At 40.4% G+C, this 17,612-nt stretch overlaps 1 protein-coding gene across 1 annotated transcript in view; it reads right to left on the bottom strand.

Moving 5' to 3' along the window:
* LOC147637607 (uncharacterized) overlaps window positions 1-5,584 on the bottom strand; it is a 37,135-nt gene extending 31,551 nt beyond the window's left edge. The window contains exons 1-2 of the mRNA XM_086798997.1: window positions 5,369-5,584; window positions 5,001-5,261 (exon numbers count right to left, since the gene is read on the bottom strand). Coding sequence (XP_086655123.1) covers window positions 5,001-5,261; window positions 5,369-5,584 — 477 coding nt within the window. The remainder of the gene's footprint in view (window positions 1-5,000; window positions 5,262-5,368) is intronic.
* Between the last annotated feature and the right edge of the window lie 12,028 nt (window positions 5,585-17,612).

The following is a 17,612-nucleotide window of genomic DNA, read 5'->3' as shown; positions in this document are numbered from 1 at the left end:
CCCAATCATAGGTCGAAGACGGAGTGCCATCATTCTGCTAGGTCTCTACTTTATGCAAGTTGCTTTATGGATGATTGGTTATGCTCTCCCCCGTGCTTATGCTGGTTAACATTGCCATGATCTTCCCTTTAACTTGAAGGGGGAAAGTATGGACAATCAAGCTCAAGTGAAGATGGAAGATATTATGCAGACTCATAAGGTAGAAATGAACTTAGCCTCGATGATGTCATTGAAGACAATGATAACCGACTCATTTATTAATTTCCTATACATTCAACACATTTTTATTGACCCTAGATGAGATTTAATTGTCTATAAGCTATTATTATAAAGCTATAGACTATAGCTATACACGGTTGAAATTTCAACCACAAAAAGAGTACATTCACTTTTCATGTACGCACATAAAAATAGTTACATTTTCCCAATAACGGTTTTCATCTTAAGGGGACATGTTGGTGTTAATACACCGTGTTAAGTATCAACCATCATGCATCATGTATAAAAATATACTTTTTTCAAGAATAGAATACAACCGTTTTGTGCAAGTCTCTGGGTCTCTGATCTCTTTTTTTCTCTCTCAGCATGGTTTCTCTCAAGCTCCAGCCTGCACTTAGCAAAGTATGGTTTTTAATTGACATTCCAATCGTTAATGTAAGACTCCAGATTATGGCATGAATTTGTACTTTTATTTGAGAAGTTGTCTACTTTTCAAGTAAATTTTTATCAAAAAATCTCAAATTTTTGAGTTTATTGTCATTTTGTATCATGTCAAATTTATACATAATGCCCAAAATTTTATCATTTTTTGGACATGCGTTACTCATGAGTGTAATGTTTTCAAAAAAAACCCTTAAAAAAGGTCTTTTTTATAAGGAATCTTTTAAATATACCAAATGTTTCTTTTTTGAGAAAATATTACCTATTATACTCGCTAATGTGTTTTGTATTAGGTTCTATGCATAGAGCTATATGCAAGAAGCATACATGCTTATCATGCATATAGCTAAATGCAAGAAGCACGCATGCATTAAGCATGTTTGCAAGACGAAATGCTTAGAGATAGATGCAAGAAGCATACATGCATTAAGCTGTAATGCCAGGAGCATGGATAGAGCTAGATGCAAGAAGCACGCATGCATTAAGCTCTATGCATCTAGCATAATATAAGAAGTCTGCATAGAGGTGAGCCTAAGATTGCATAGAGCTAATTGCACATATGTAAACCTAAGCATGATCTTGCAAGGCTATGCATAGTTCTTGCGTAGAAGGATTACATAGCCGTAAACCTAAGCAAGAGCTTGTAAGAAGGCTATGCATAGAACTTGCAAGAAGGCTATGCAAGGTCTATGCATAAGCTTCATGCAAGCTTGCAAGAAGCCTATGCAGAGAGCTTCATGCAAGCTTGCAAGAAGCCTATGCAGAGAGCTTGCAAGAAGCCTATGTATGGAGAATTTGTTAGTATCACGTCACTCAAAAATAGAGAATTTGTAATAACCATGTATGCATATAGCTAGTGGAACATCTACAAAATCTACGTTTTCACTTTCATGAGGACCGTAGTAATATTGATGATCATGCTGTAAGAGTGTATTTTCAAGGAAGGGCCTCGTAACATTTGTCTAGGACTAGCCATGGATGGTGTGAATCCATTAGGTCTACGGAGTTCATCATGGAGAACATGGCCTGTTTGCCTTGTAAATTATAACCTTCCACCATGGTTGGCAATAAAGAAGAGACACCTCTTACTATCATTGATAGTTATTGGGAAGTACAAAGTAAAGAACATGGATGTATACTTGGTCCCTTGGTAGAGGAGCTTCAAACACTTTGGAATGGCATTCAAGTTCACGATATGTCCAAGAGCTATGGGAAAAACTATGCAACGTATACTAATGTGGACCATGCATGATTGTGAGGTTTTGCACACACAATTCCATGTGGTTTCTGTAATCACCTTTTTTATCGATTTGAAGGCTTTAGAATATCTGGATACATTGCATTTCCCTTATGTGGACATCATTTGGATGCTAGTTACTCTACATCACTTCAAAAAGACAGTGTACCAAGGTAATGTTTCATATCTCCTTGAGAATCACAAATTGCGAGAGGGAAATCTAGGCAGACCACCTCAGTGTTTAAGACAAGTGACTGGAAGAAATCATGGAGGGATAATGGAAATTTTGCACCCCCAGGGATGAAGAGGCTCTCCATTCTTCACCGACTTTCTTATTGGAGCAATCTTTCTAATAAACCATCTACTAGAACCAATGGACATCTTCAAGAATGTACCTGAGGTGCTTTGGAAAACCCTAAGTGGCGAAAGAAAGCAAGGGACAAAGTGATTCGGTGTTTGTAGGTCTTATGGAAGAATTTTGGCCACAACCATGACCCGATGGGAAGGTGGTCTTACCTAAAGCACTGTGGGTCTTAAATAAATTGGAGGAAAAACAAATAGAGAGGACCATTGAAGAGTTTTGCACTGCAACCAGATATATGCATAGCCTAAAGGATGCATTCACAAATAATGACAAGCTTAGTGGCTTAAAGTCACATGATTGGCATAAATTTTTACAATTGGTACTTCCAATTGTAATAAAGGGATGTCTCACCAAAGTAATAAAGGGATGTCTCACCAAAGAAATAAGAGCTAACATATACAAGATTAGTACATTGGTGCATTGGATCTCCACCAAGGAAATAAAGCAAGATACCTTAGAGTCAGCATGTCTAAACTCCTTGGAAGCCATGTGCATAGTAGAAACATTTCTACCAACAAGCATATTGATCATTTAGATGCACCTCTTAGTTCATGTCATTGATGAGGTTGTAGGGACTTTCCATAGTCGGTGAATGTTTTTTCTAGAGAGATTCATGAAAACCTTAAAGGGATTTGTACGGTAACAAGCTCGGCCAGAGGTTAGTATGACTGAAGGATGTATTGTACAACAATCTCTTGTTTACATAATAGAATTTTTGAGTACATCTAACCGAGAGATGCCTCGGCTATGGATCCATCTTGAAGATGATAGAGTAGCTGGGAAAGAGCCACAAGAAAATGGTCTCGTAAGGGCAAGCACAATACCTTATACGAGATACGATCAATAAATTTTGCATCTTGAAATTAAATGCCATGGTGAAATGGATTGAAAGATATTAAGAGGTCAAGGCACAACGTATCATAGCCCAACAAAATTAAAGAAGGATTCGAGTAATAAGAACCCTACCATACTGTCCAGAGCTTGCACAACTACCTACCTTTGCTTCGAGTAGATGGCTTAATGCAACAATAACGCAAGCAAAGTATAATGGTGAGATCATCACATAGGAGGAGGAGCTTGCAAAAGGTTGTGATTGGCGTGTAAGTAATTGTTCTTCTTGACTACTATCTCATTAATAAAAAAAAGAGTTTATTTATCATGCATGTTGATTCTTGTTGTGCTTGCAATACCATAAATATGGTGAACTTTGGGGTCACACAGGCATCATTTTTGAGTGAAATGAATAGATCGCAAAAGAACAGCTTTTGATAGTAGCATCAAAGCTAACTTTGTGCAAGAAAGCTCGTCAAGCACAAGTGACCAGATGCATTTCTCTGTCTTTGGATCCAACTTTGTTTGCACTTCATCAAGAACATGCACATATGCAATACACCCAAACACTTTCTAGTCAGACACATCAGGTCTTATGTGTGTAAATTCTGTTCAGGTGTGATATCATGAACAATTGCAATGGGTGTCCTGTTCATAATGTACGTAGTATTTGCTACTGCTTCTATCCAAAAATAATGTGGCATATTCTTTTCAGCCATCAAGGCACGTGCACTTGCCACTTCTGCAATGTGCCTATTTTTTTCTCTCTGCAATAACATTCTGTTATGCAGTGTACCTGCATGTATATTGTCTCTTGATTGCCTACTTCCTCAAGAAATCATTGCACTCATTGGAGAAATATTCTCTCCCACCATCTGATCTCACGCATTTTATTTGCATCCCTTTTTCTTTCTCCCACCAAGGCTTTAAATCTCTTAAAGTGAGCAAAAACCTTACTTTTCTCCTTCATGAAGTAAACCCACACTTTCCTCGTGTGGTCATCAATGAATGTAACATAATACCTATAACCTACAAACTGTTACAGTCTTTGTTGGTCCCCATACATCTGAATGTATAACATCTAATGGCCTTGCACTAACATGCTTTTCATGCCAGAAAGCTTGTTTAGCCTTCTTACCAAGCAAGCATGCTTCTCATACTTTCTGCATGCCATCAACCTTAAACTTTGGCAAACTTACAACAATATTTTGGGCCTCCATAGACTTTAGTCGTTGTACATTCACATGACCAATGCGCTTGTGCCATATGTCAGTATCTACCACTACAACACAATGCTGCCATACACGCGTTTCATACACGCGATAAATTACGAACGCGTGTATGGTCGCGCCTGTATTTGAATAGAATCGAGCGCGTGTATTTTAGCATTTAAGTTTGCGTGTATGTTTGCATTTATCAATGCATGTATAAACGCATTTATATACATGCAGTAATACACGCATCTATACACGGTAATATTCACGGATTAATACTCGCTATTATACACGGATAAATACACGCTACTATACACGGATTAATACACGCATGGCAGAGAAAAACTGAAGAAAAACTGAATTCCTTTACAAAATTAAAAACTATTTTCCTTAAACCATCTCATAGTACATTACAGTATACATCATTACACAATCCCACTACATGCATTTACAACAATGAAATATATTCAAAAATAAATCATGCATATGAGATGATAGAAATGTCATCAATTTAGAACATACAGTGACGGATTGGTTAGGGTTCGATCTCATCTTCAATAAGATCCATCCTTGCCAAACGATCAACATCAATATCCATTTGATCAATTGGTAAGGCTACGATTAAATTTATTCCACTATCGATATTCTGTACTCCATTGATAATGGTATCGATGTCCTGATCATCCTCATCAACATCACCATCATCCTTAATGGTAGGGTCATTCTCATGATCATGAGAAATGGCATGCTCATCCTCATTATCATGATCATCTCTTATTTCTTGATCATCGATCACAACATCTTCAATGGCATGTTCGACATCATCTTCATTGCGACTTGTTACATCCTCCATATGCTCCATATCAATGAATGTATTATACATCACTTTGGAACGTGGTGCAATAGGGATGACGTACCACCATTTGATGTCATGCACCATTGGTAGATAGATAACCTACTCAAATACACACAGTACAGTAATTAATTAGCATATCAAAAGTCAAGGGGTACGCGAGCTTAGATATATATGTACATGAAACACATTAGTAAAAAAATGCATACCTGCTCACATTGTTGTGGCAATACGAGCCTATCTTTCTTTGTTTGCCAGAACTTTGTAGAGTCAATAGTTACATATCCACTTGCATGGCGTTTTATCGTTGCATCAGGCCCCTTTTCCACCACGTTCATTTGCCATTTGACATCCAAAACATACACAAAGAAGCGACGAAAGTCAAGCCTAAATATGTCTTGGATTATGCCACAATAATCATCCATTTTTCCATTAGCTCCCTCAAAGCTACTAATGACACTGCAATCTTGTGTATTTCTCTTTTCATCAATTCTTTGTGTTCGAAAATGCTTGCCTTCACACCATATAGCATTGAACATAGTGTACTGGACCAAAATAGAAGCAATATTTGTGTAAGCAATGTGAATAAATATTAAAAGCAAATCACTTACAACTAATGCAAAACATTAGTTCTATGTACCTTTGACATGCATCCTCGTGCATACTCCCATTCTTCCGCCGTGATATGCAGCCCCTCGTTGCTCTCTGCTCTCTCCATTTCCTCATGCAACCAATCAACATGGATATCATTCGGAAGTGTTGCTAGATGCTTAGGGTACGCCTTCCGAGAGCCATGTTGCCTCCGAAAGAGAGCTCTTTCTGCTTGCCTTTTTGTCTTTGCATCCTCATATCTTGTAACCCATCTGCTCATCACATCACTATTAAGGATACAAGTGAAATTGAGATCATCAATCAATGTTCTGTCAATTACTTTACTCTGTCCTTTTCCTTGAGGCACAATAGAGGTCATCCTCAAGTCCTCTTCATTGCTCCATAGTCGTGGCAAAGAGCTGTCCACCTGACCAAGAAATTCTGAAATATATACAAGAGACTCTTGTATCAACCAACCCTCGGCCATGCTTCCTTCAGGCCTTGCACTTTGCCTCACAAAGTCTTTTAAGGTCTTCATGAAGTGCTCTAGGAAGAACATCCAGCGTGCATGCACAGTACCACATAAAGCAATTTCGTCCACTAAATGCACAATGAGATGTAGTTGACTTGTGAGAATGGTTCGCAGAAAAGTCTCCTCTACCAAACAAACCACCTCCACTGCCATAACACGCGCATCATCCAACGTGGCTGGATCAATTGCTTTGGAACTAACATATCTGAAAAATAAATAAATAGTACGTTATACCTCATGCACGTTCATTTTGCAAGGTATAATGAAGGGTGATCTGAGCATGGGTTTTACATACCTCACAAGCTCGCCCATCTTATAAATACATTTTTTCAAACTCTTATTTGCATAATGGTCGATGCTAGTAGGTAGTATGAACTGCGCACATAAGAGCATATTTATGGTTTATGGCATTACAAAATTTAATTTCAACGTACGTACAAGACTTGGAAAACACTTACTTGAAGCATCTTGTGCCAATCGTGGGACTTCAACCCATATAGTTGCTCAACGCCTCTTTTCTTAGTGGTTGTAAAGGCTCCCTTCAATGATCTCATGCATCCCCAGTGGGAGTACGCAAAGTGGTGATGGCCTGCTTTACCTGCTTCTCCTCTTTCTTTGATATAATCCATGGTGCAGGCAGAAGACGAACGTGCCCACCCACCTCTCGTGGCCAAGCTTGACGCATACGTCCTGCGACCCGCAAGTCCTCACGTACGCTAACATTGTCTCGTTTACCAATAATATGTTCCCAAATACCAGATCCCACATTCTTGAAGATGTGCATGGGATCAAGAAGATGGTTGATCTTAAGATGGGTCCAATATGGCAGCCGAAAAAAAATGGAGTACCTACACAAGGGATTGCTCTATGTGACCTTTAATCCAATTAGAGACTACACAAAACAAGATTGAAAAAACATCACTATACCTGTTCATGCCATCTGGAGGAAGAATAGTTGTAGACTCCCAAATACGCTTCCAATCTTTTGCACGAAGTGTTTGTGGAGGAATGTTACTCTTACTAGCAACATATTTAGGATGATCTGAGGGGAGAAATCGATGATGATTATCAAATATAGTCTTACACAAACCGTCAGCATACTCATGTACTAATGAAGGGCCACAAACAGGACATGCATGTTTACCCGATGTTTTCAAACCTGTTAAAATATAAATAAAAGTTAGAATAATAAAGTCAAACCGTCTAATTAATATATATAGCCAATAGTAATAGAGTAGGGAGGTAATTAGAATTCTTACCAGAACAATCGCTGTATCCTAGAAAGTCATGCATTGTCCACATCAACACTGCTTTTAAGTCGAAGTGTCGAGAGGAGGGAGGCCTACTAATGTCCACCACCGCAACACCTCTCCATAGTTCCTCCAACTCATCAATCAGTGGTTCAAGATAAACATCCATATGCTTGACTTTATGTTTCCCTGGAATTAGAAGGGATAACATAAGATGTCCCTTCTTGATCGCCATTGATGGTGGAAGGTTGTAATTCACTAACACAACTGGCCACACGCTGTATGCGGTGCTTTTGAAACCAAATGGATTCACTCCATCCATACCCAGGCCAAGTCTCAAGTTTCTGGGCTCTGTTTTAAAGCTGGGCCACTCATCTTCAATATGCCAAGCAGGAGTATCTGCGGGAATTCTCCACATGCCATCATCCGATCGATGTGAGGAATGCCATGACATGAGCTCTGCTATGGATTTGCACTTGAACATGTGTTTGATGCGAGGAATTATAGGAAAGTGTCGCAAGACTTTACGAGGTACATCAAAACTCTTCATATCTGTTCTGTACCTTGCTTCACCACAAGTGGGACAATGTAGAGCCTCCTTATGCGTCCCACGAAAGAGAATGCAATCATTGACGCATGCATGTATTTTATCATAATCCAGTCCTCCAAGAGATATCACATAGCGCCTCGCTATGTCTCTTGAGGTGGGTAGCCTATTTTCCTTTGGAAGCATGTTTGATAATAGCCTGCATCCAATATCATCAATTATAATTAGTCTTAAATCCTAAAACTTAAACCACTAATTCAAATTTGTAAGTTAGAATGCTTACTTCAACAATGCGTCAAGACTTGCATTGCTCCATCCATAAACTGTTTGTATATTAAGTAGTTCAAGTGAAGCACGTAAAACTGAGAATGTGCACCCTTCAAACACCGGTGTCGATGAAGCCTTATAAAGATGCTCTTGTTCCATATCATCGTCATCCATACCTTTGGGATCATCCTTAAACAGATTCCGCACCATATCATCAAGCACCTCCTCTCCCACAACTTCGTGGGGTGCAGGGCTATTGTCATCCCTTTCCCACTCATCTCTGACAATAGATCTCGAAGCTCCAGCATAATCTCGTCGACGCTTTACGTGCTCTCGTCGCGCGTAGGGTACCATGTTAGGGTGTGGTACTGCATCCTGCTTCAATTAGAGTTTATATATTACAACTCTATTAATTTAATTTGGATACCATGAGTCATTTGAATACCATCAATTTACATCTACTCACCTCTAAACCTGTTTGATTCCATTCTCCATACATGGAGATGTGATTCAAGGTAATTCGACGTGCTCGTACAATGCATCCTTGACATCGGTTACACATACATTTGATCCGTTGTCCCAACCACACATCGCGATTATGATGACGCATTGTCTCATCTTCCCCAGAACTGCTTAAAGAGGTTGATGACATCCTGTGTACAAATCAGAAAACACAAAATCATAATATGTTTCTAATGAAAGCACAAAAATCGTGTGTATTGACGCGGCTATTTCCTAAAAATTGCGTGTATTAACGCGGCTACTTCCTAAAAATCGCGTGTATTAACGCGAGTAATTTCTGCAAAACGCGTGTATAAACGCAGCTAAAATCCATACACGCGAATATAAACGCGGCGGTATGTTTAAACTAAAAATAGCCCGCCTTCCCCAAATATAGATTTTGAACTAACAAATCAACACTGCTTGCGTTTTCGCCTGTTTTCGCCTCTTCCAACAGCAAGGAGGGAGCAGAGAAAGGAGCACACACACGAGAGAAGGAGGGAGCAGAGAAGGAGCAGAGAAGACTCACTTTTTCAGAGGTGAGTCACTTTGTCCTGTGCCTTGTCTCTTTCCTCAGATTTGTTTATGCTATTTGCTCTTTGCTCTTTGGGTTTGTCTCCGTCCTTTTGTTTATGCTATTTGCACACGATTGGGTGAATGATCCTGACAGGGGCGACAATAGTCCTTTTATAAGGACACTCTGTCTTTGTCGGGGGTCGGTCTTTTTGAAAAAAAAAATTCGCAGGTCGCGTGTACAAACGCGTGTAATCTGTCTGCAGAGTCTGTTCACGCGGATATACACGCGTTTCTGGACGGGTGTATACATGCATTTTTTGACGGGTGTATACACGCGTTTCTGCAAAGATTGCGTCTCAGAATTCATGATTTGCAGGCAACACAACTGACTTGAATGATGATATTTGTGTGAGTCAAGAGATAGCCCATGATGTACATGAAGATGTTTGTTGCAGGTTCTTTATGGATATTCCAGGTTCTTCATCCAATCCATTTGCGTACAGCAATTGGCTGATGGAGATGCTGAATCATTTTGGGCGCCATCCTGGTCCGGTTGAGCTTACAGAGTATATGTATGCCCATCCCCCTCCTTCCCTGCCTGGTGTCTATACCCCTACCGCGAGTATCCAGGGCACTCCAGTGCCGTCTATTCCTCCGAGTCCGACGAGATGGCATGCAGCTTCTCCTCTTCCACGTCCACCGAGGAGACATACCTCGTCCCAGACACACTCACGTACACCCTCACAGCCACCATCACGTGCTCCCTCAGAGCCACCGTCACGTCAGGGCTCACAGCCACCGTCACGTAGACAATCCCCCAGTCGTGACTCCACCCGCAGGCAGTAGGAAGAGTGGGAGTGGAGGATGCGGCGGGTGCTTTGGTGGGGGAGGTGGGGGAGGTAGTAGGGCACGCGGTGAGAGAGGAGATAGAGGGAGAAGAGTTAGAGGAGACAGTTCGGAAGAGGAGGAGATGAGAGAGATGGAGAGAGTGGTCTGCTATGATGTGACGGATAGGGGTGGGATAGTGATGGATGCGAGGGGGAGGGAGGTAATGGAGTACATGCGTGGGGTAGTATCAAACTCATATAGAAATTGTTTTATTAAATTTAAAGATCAAAATAGCCGATTAGTTGGGGAAGTGATAGAGGCTGTACATAGTCGGTACCCCATTCCCCCACATGCTACATTCTCGGATGTATGGGGAAGGACGCGAATAAGGGAGATCTTAAGTAATAAAAGATCTCACCTTAAAAAACTCGCGTACGATGACCGGCTAAATGTAGCTACGGGTGGCTATCCTGCCGAGAAACCTGCCACTGCGCACAAATGCGAGTGGAAGGAGGCAAAGAAACGAGTAGAGGGTGGCGTGAAGAGCAGGCAGCATGTGGAGGCACGACGGATCCAGATGGAGACCATTGGATCTTCGCATTTCGGATCTGGCGGCGTCGAGTCATGGGAGGCAGAGTTCGTAAGTATCTTGCCACTTTATTTGATTGTTTACTTAATTCATTGATTCTGTGATTGTTTTAATCTTACAAATTGTGTTGATTATGATACAGCGACGGGTTACGGGGAGGAATCCCACAACCCACGATACTGCGTATGCTCACCGGCATAGCAGACGTGACACGTGGGCCATCTTCAGAGCCGAGGGACGTATTACGGACGCGCAGTTTGAGATGGCCATGAGACCATACGATCGACAGGTACTTGAAAATTCTAAACGAATGGTTTTGGTTTATTGAATTACATATATATATACTTATATACTATATATTACTTGAACAGGCACAAGCTGCTGATGATCCACCGGCCGCCGCTGCAGAGGGTGGACGTGAGCACTACTCATCGGACATTCCGACCGATGTGAGCTCATCTGAGCATGGAGGGAGCACCGAGTCATCATCTGGGTCTGAGTAGTACTCAGACTTATAGTATCACATTCCATATTGAGGATGTGATTGTATATATTTTTTTGTAAACTCAAGCCATGGGCTACTTCGAGATATGGACTCCCTTGTATACATGTATGAAATTTTGATAGTAATATTGAATTGATTGATCGATAGTATTACATTCATGTCTGTCTTGAATCGTGTATTGACAATGTATGCATTCATGTCATTCTTGTCTTAATCTCCCTCGTGCATATGTTCTTCGTGGATGGTCTAATGCACAAAAAAAAAAAATCCAGAGAGTGCTATTGGGTGCTGGAATGCTGGAACAGTATTCAGGCACCAAATAGCACTCTCTGGATTTTTTTTTTGCTCTCTGTTCGCGTGTATAAACGCGTCAAAACTGCTAAAACTCGCGTGTATCTACGCGGATACCTTGTAAAATACACGTGTATTAATGCGTCAAAACTGGTAATTACGCGTGTATAAGCGCCATTAAATTTAAAGAAACGCGTGTATAGACGCAGGTATAAATGCGTCTAAGACATCTGAACTGAACAGAAGGCGGCTATACACCCGTGTATAAGCGCGTCTAAAATAAGAAAAAGCGTGTATAGCCGCATGTATCAACACGTCTGTAAAAAGAACGCGGCTACACACCCGTGTATAAGCGCGTCTGAAAGGTGCTATACATGCGCTTTTACACGCATGTCTATGGCCGGGATGATACACGCGCTGATACACGGGCCCGCTACTTTTTTTCACAAGTCATTTTTAGCGGCTAGGAGCGCGGGTATGAGCCCGATCCCTTGTAGTGTACAATGACACAGGTTCCATGCGCAAACATGTCTGCCTTTACAGACATGTTCACATCCACCAAAGTAAACATCTTGCCATTTGTGTTACCCTTTGCAACTAGGCGACATGGATTTTTAAAGTCTTCCACAAAACATTGTTGAAAAATTAAACCTCACTTGCAAACCCTACTCAACCATCTGTCCTATAGAAACCAGGTTCTTTGTAATATTTGGAACATGAAGTACATCTGTCAAGTACTTCATTTTTCCATCCTACATAGACAGTGCCACTTTACCAACATGCGCACTATCATCACCTGTTTCTAGATAACTTGGTTTTTCCATTTTATGCATATCTCTAAACCACTCAGCAGGATTGGTCATATCGTTAAAGGCAGCGCCAAAATTCACATACCATGTATCTTGAGATCTTGAAACATCTCTTGTTATGGAACTAAGCATCTATTGCATCGCAAGTAGTTGCTCACTTTTGTGATCACCTGCCTATTTACTAGATGATGCATAGTTGCCTTGTTGTAACTTTCCACTTTTAATGTCATTCTACGTTTTATAGCAGTCCTTTTCCATGTGTCTTGGTTTGCCACGATAATAGCAGTCCTTTTCCATGTGTCTTGGTTTGCCACGATAATAGCACTCTATGCTATTTGAATTTTGATTTATTTGACAAACACCTCAACTTTTTTGGCTCCTCCTGCCTCTAGACAAGCCTCTAGACAAGCCTCTTGCACTTGTGTATGATTGCTGGTGTTGCAAATCATTGGATTGTTGTTGTCTAAAATTTTGATTTCCTTGTTGGCCACCATCTTGGCCTCGACGACATCTACCTAAATTTGAGAAGAAGGCCTATTTTGATGTGTTCTTGCTTTGTGAATAAGATTCCTCACCTAAATACTTTTCTTTTATGATCAACATAGACACCAAGTCTCAAAAGTTGGGAATATTCTCCCTGACTGCAATGGAGGTCTTGAATGGCTTATACTCTTTGCTAAACACATTCAAATAGACACTCACCAAATCATCATCTTACATCGATACATTGATGGACCCAAGGGATTCAACAATTCCCTTGATATTTAAATCATACTCATTGATAGATGTGCTTTTCTTTTCCACAATATGTAGCTCTTACTTTAGCTACAATTTTCTTACCTTTTTGTTGGTCTGGAACACCTGCACCAAATTCTGTCATGCAACTGCTAGAGTATTCGCATCCTGTATGTGTCCTATCATTGTGTCTGTGACACTAATTAAAAGCTAATACATGACTTTCATTTCACCTTGATTTTAATCCTTGAATGCCTTTATATCTGTTGGAGTGGCATTCTCTTCAGAAAACTCTAGAGGCTCCTCATTGTCGCCTTCCACACATAGTCCCAAAATCCTTTACCCCATCGGTCATTTGATTGATTCCGTCAAACATGTTTTCCTACAACAATAAAAAAACTGCAATAGATAATTTTTGTATGCAACCTGTAACACAACAGTATCTTTTGTGACTACTGTAGTGGTAATTCTTCACAACCTATAAGTCACCAGATTTGATGAAAGCGCATGTACATAAACCCAATGTCAACAATACATGTGCAAACAATGTTTGCACTTCCAAAATGCAATGCTGCGCTGCAAGAACCAGATTTTGACCATAGGCAGTTCTCAACCAGATTGTCAAAAACACCTTGTAGTGATAGAACGGAGATTGAGAGGTGCCCGAGATGCATTTTTTGTTGTCTTTGTACTTTGTACTCAGGCACCTCCCAAGCTTATGAAGGCATCTTCTCAATCGGAGATGTGTAGCTCCCAGAGCTACTGAGGGGTATTGTACCTGAACCAAGAAGGGAAAGAGATGGTGATGCTCTTACCCATGTACCACTTCCTTCCTTGATTGTTCTTTCCTCTTTTTTTCCTTCTTAGCTCTCACAGGATCCAGAGCTTTGATACCATAAAGAGAATTTGGGAGAGAGAGAGAGAGAGAGAGAGAGAGAGAGCTTGAGTTCCTTATAAGCAAACACACACACACACACAAGAGAGTGCAAGACACAAGAGAGACATGGATGGCTGAATTTTTTTTCTGTCTTCTTCTCTTCTCTACAACCATGTAACTAAAAGATAAGAGTACATACATAAAGGGAAAGTACTCTCCTACAACAACATACAAAATGGTCGGTCTATAGTGTAAACCCGAATATATGAGCTGGTGCTATAACTATGACGTAACTCTAGTACTCCAAAGTGGCTGTCACATAGCTTGTCATCCATTGGCAGCATATTAACCATAATTGCACCAACCGTGCTAGTAACATAAGTGTGGGATCTTTCACCCAAGCGGGCCATCAATGTCCACCATAGCACTAATTGAGCTTGATATCTCAACAAAGTATAGCCATCCTCATCATCAACAAAATAGGTAATGGCATCCATAGCTGCATGTATGCTCACAAACCTCTCATGTCCCTGCATCAGATACTACACCATGACTTTTACATGGTGTAGTTCTCTACATGCCACTTCAGCTCCAAGGCTCCCTGGTAAGGTTCCAATGAATAAGAACATATCCTCTTGTGCATCTAGCATGACATCCTCCATCAACTCCATCTCTTGTTTCATACATTTGAATCTCCAAGGCTCCCTGCTGGGGTAAGGTTCCAGTGAACAAGAACTCCTCTTGTGCATTGGACATGACATCCTCCATCAAATCCATCTCGTCTTTCATATATTTGAATCTCCAATAGTGTATCTGGACATCCTCTTATCTCTCCAATTGCAATTGCCCTTGCATTTGGTTATTCATTCTTATCACTGCATCACTAAGACTCCTCATGACTGCATCAGACATATGCATGCAAAACTACTACAAACTGAAGGTCTTGATAAAGATCCTCTATATGGAGGCACCAAACAATGAAGCATCAGGGAGAACTGACTCTATAGCCCTATCCCAATTCTCCACCACGAGGAAAATTCTCTAAGCTAGGACCCAACAACCCATCAAAAGTAAGGATAAACTCACCCTTGTTCAAACCCATACATGCCTAGCATCTCATCCTTAATAAATACCTCAAGGACACCAAAAACACATGATCAATAGCAACCTCTGTTTAGTGAAAACTGTAAAACATGAATTAATGGATACTCATCTACGAAAGAGATACAACTCTGCAATACTGGCACTTGTGGGTGCACCAATTCAGCTACCTACAACATGTTCAATTGACACATAATACGTAGTTGATATATCTAAAATATCCTCATACAATCGACCTTTCCACCATCTCAAACAACATCAACAAAAGACATCCAATGCTCCACGTCTCCAGCTTATTCAAGAAGGGCATCTCCAAGCTAACTCTGTAAAACACCACCTCATCAAAGGGCATCCCTTTGTCTTTTATTTCCCCACCTTACAGATCAACCACCTCACGGCCACATAGCCAAAGGCCCCAGACTGTCCGCCTCATAGAGGAAACAATATACACCCCTTCAGAATCCTGGAATTGCAACACGACGTCCTGAACAAAAGGATCCCCTCTTGTCTTCTGCTTCTAGCTTCCCACATGTCCATACTATAGGCTTCAAAGAAAACAACACAAACTTCCTCTTCAAAACCAAGGCACTAACCACCAACATGTTATCTCTCAATGTGCTCTAGCCAATCAAGATAACTGTAGCACAGAAGGGCACCACTTTTGTCTCCTCTCTATTTCAACAGACGTAAATCCTTGCATAAAACCCTAAGTTGTTGGCCTTAAAGGAATTCAAAAAACAAATGCTCTCTTCAGAACCCAAGGCATCCCCTCACATTGTTTTGTTGCGCTTCGTGGCTTGTAATCCACCAGATGCCATCAACTACATGGCTTCCCACATGCTGAAAACACATCATTTGCTAAGTCCTTTTAGTCGCCTACCATGTAAAGGCTTCAGTCACCTTCCACCCACGTCACCTCACGCAATAGCATTGGAATATGAGCCATTCCTGCCTTTGATATATTTTGGAAAAAAACTTAATTTCTTTGGTCCCCCATAGGAGGTGTTCACACCGGCCATTATTTCTATGTTGTGGTTAGACCATAGGAAATTCACACCTTGGTTACACCTTGATCCTCATTCACAATGGGAGTGGCTCCATCCCTCTAGCACACAAGCCCAAAAGCCTTACATACCATGCCTTACTACCATCTAGGTCAAGCACATTGAGGTCGTCTTCTTGACCAAGAAAAAACCTATCACCATGAGTGCTTTTGGTAAAGTAGTATAGGAGGGGATTAGGTACTTGGATGCAAAGAATTAGCCCCAACCACTACAACATAAAGCAAGCATAGACGCGGTACATAGACGCGCAAGTTATGGGGCGTCTATACTAGCGTCTATAGACGCATCTATAAGCGCGTCTAGTTCCTTTGAAATTAGATGCTCTTATAGACGCGTAAGTTACGGCTAAGTCTATACTAGCATCTATAAACGCGTCTATAAGCGCATCAGTTCCTTTGAAATTAGACGTGAGTATAGATGCACTTATAGACGCAGTTTGCAACAATTTCCTATGTAGTTGCAATTGTGGACCTTACAAAGAAACAAAGAATCTTCAATCCCCAAAAATATCATTTGTTGAACTATATGCACAAGATTTTGATAATATGCATGATTTTTTGGTGCATTTATATACAATCGCTAGAAAGCATATTTTCAAGGAAAAATATACTAAGGCAAGAGAAAAGAAATAGGTATAAATTGAGTAATGTGGTGAAAGGGATGGATACATGCAAAGTCTTAGGTATATCAAGTAATACCATGAAAAACAATCCAAAGGACAATGATTCATTCCCCACATCTTTTCATCAAAGTGAAGCTTTTAAAAAAAATCTTAAACCTCCATGAAAAGCACTCCAAAGGTGAATGATTAAGTAATGCCATGAAAAGCAACATATCACAATAAATCTATACATGTAATCTCAAAAATGCATGAATATATACATGTAATCTCAAACAATCAATCAGCAATAATAAACAACCAAAAGGAAGAGGTCAAAGCCATAATAAAAGTACAATGAAAGAACTAGAGTTCAACCTCATCTTCAGTGAGGTCAACCCTTGCTAAAGTATCTATCTCAATGTCCATGCCTATATTCAAATCTACAAAGAGATCCATCCCACTACTAGAATCATCACTATGAGAGGCAATATCATCATCTCCAATAGCACGATCATCAACTCCAAATCTACAGAGAGATCCATCCCACTACTAGAATCATCACTATGAGAGGCAATATCATCATCTCCAATAGCACGATCATCATCTCCAATGGCACGATCATTATCAATGTTTTCCAGGCTATCTCCCTCCATAGTTAAGTTGGCATGCTCCTCCATATGCTCAATGTGGGTGAATGTACTTTAAATGGCTCTTGAACGTGGTGAGATTGGGTTTATATGCCACCATCTCTTATTGTCAATTATTGGTTGATACACAACCTATTCAAGCACAAAGGTACATCATACAAAAAAATTACATCTCTACTATCTCTAAATGCAGATATTGTAA

This window comes from Cibotium barometz, chromosome 6 (assembly GCF_041138505.1).
Source record: "Cibotium barometz isolate CiBa-2024 chromosome 6, ASM4113850v1, whole genome shotgun sequence".
In the NCBI taxonomy this organism is placed as follows: domain Eukaryota; kingdom Viridiplantae; phylum Streptophyta; class Polypodiopsida; order Cyatheales; family Cibotiaceae; genus Cibotium; species Cibotium barometz.
This window is presented reverse-complemented; position numbering and strand designations above follow the sequence as displayed.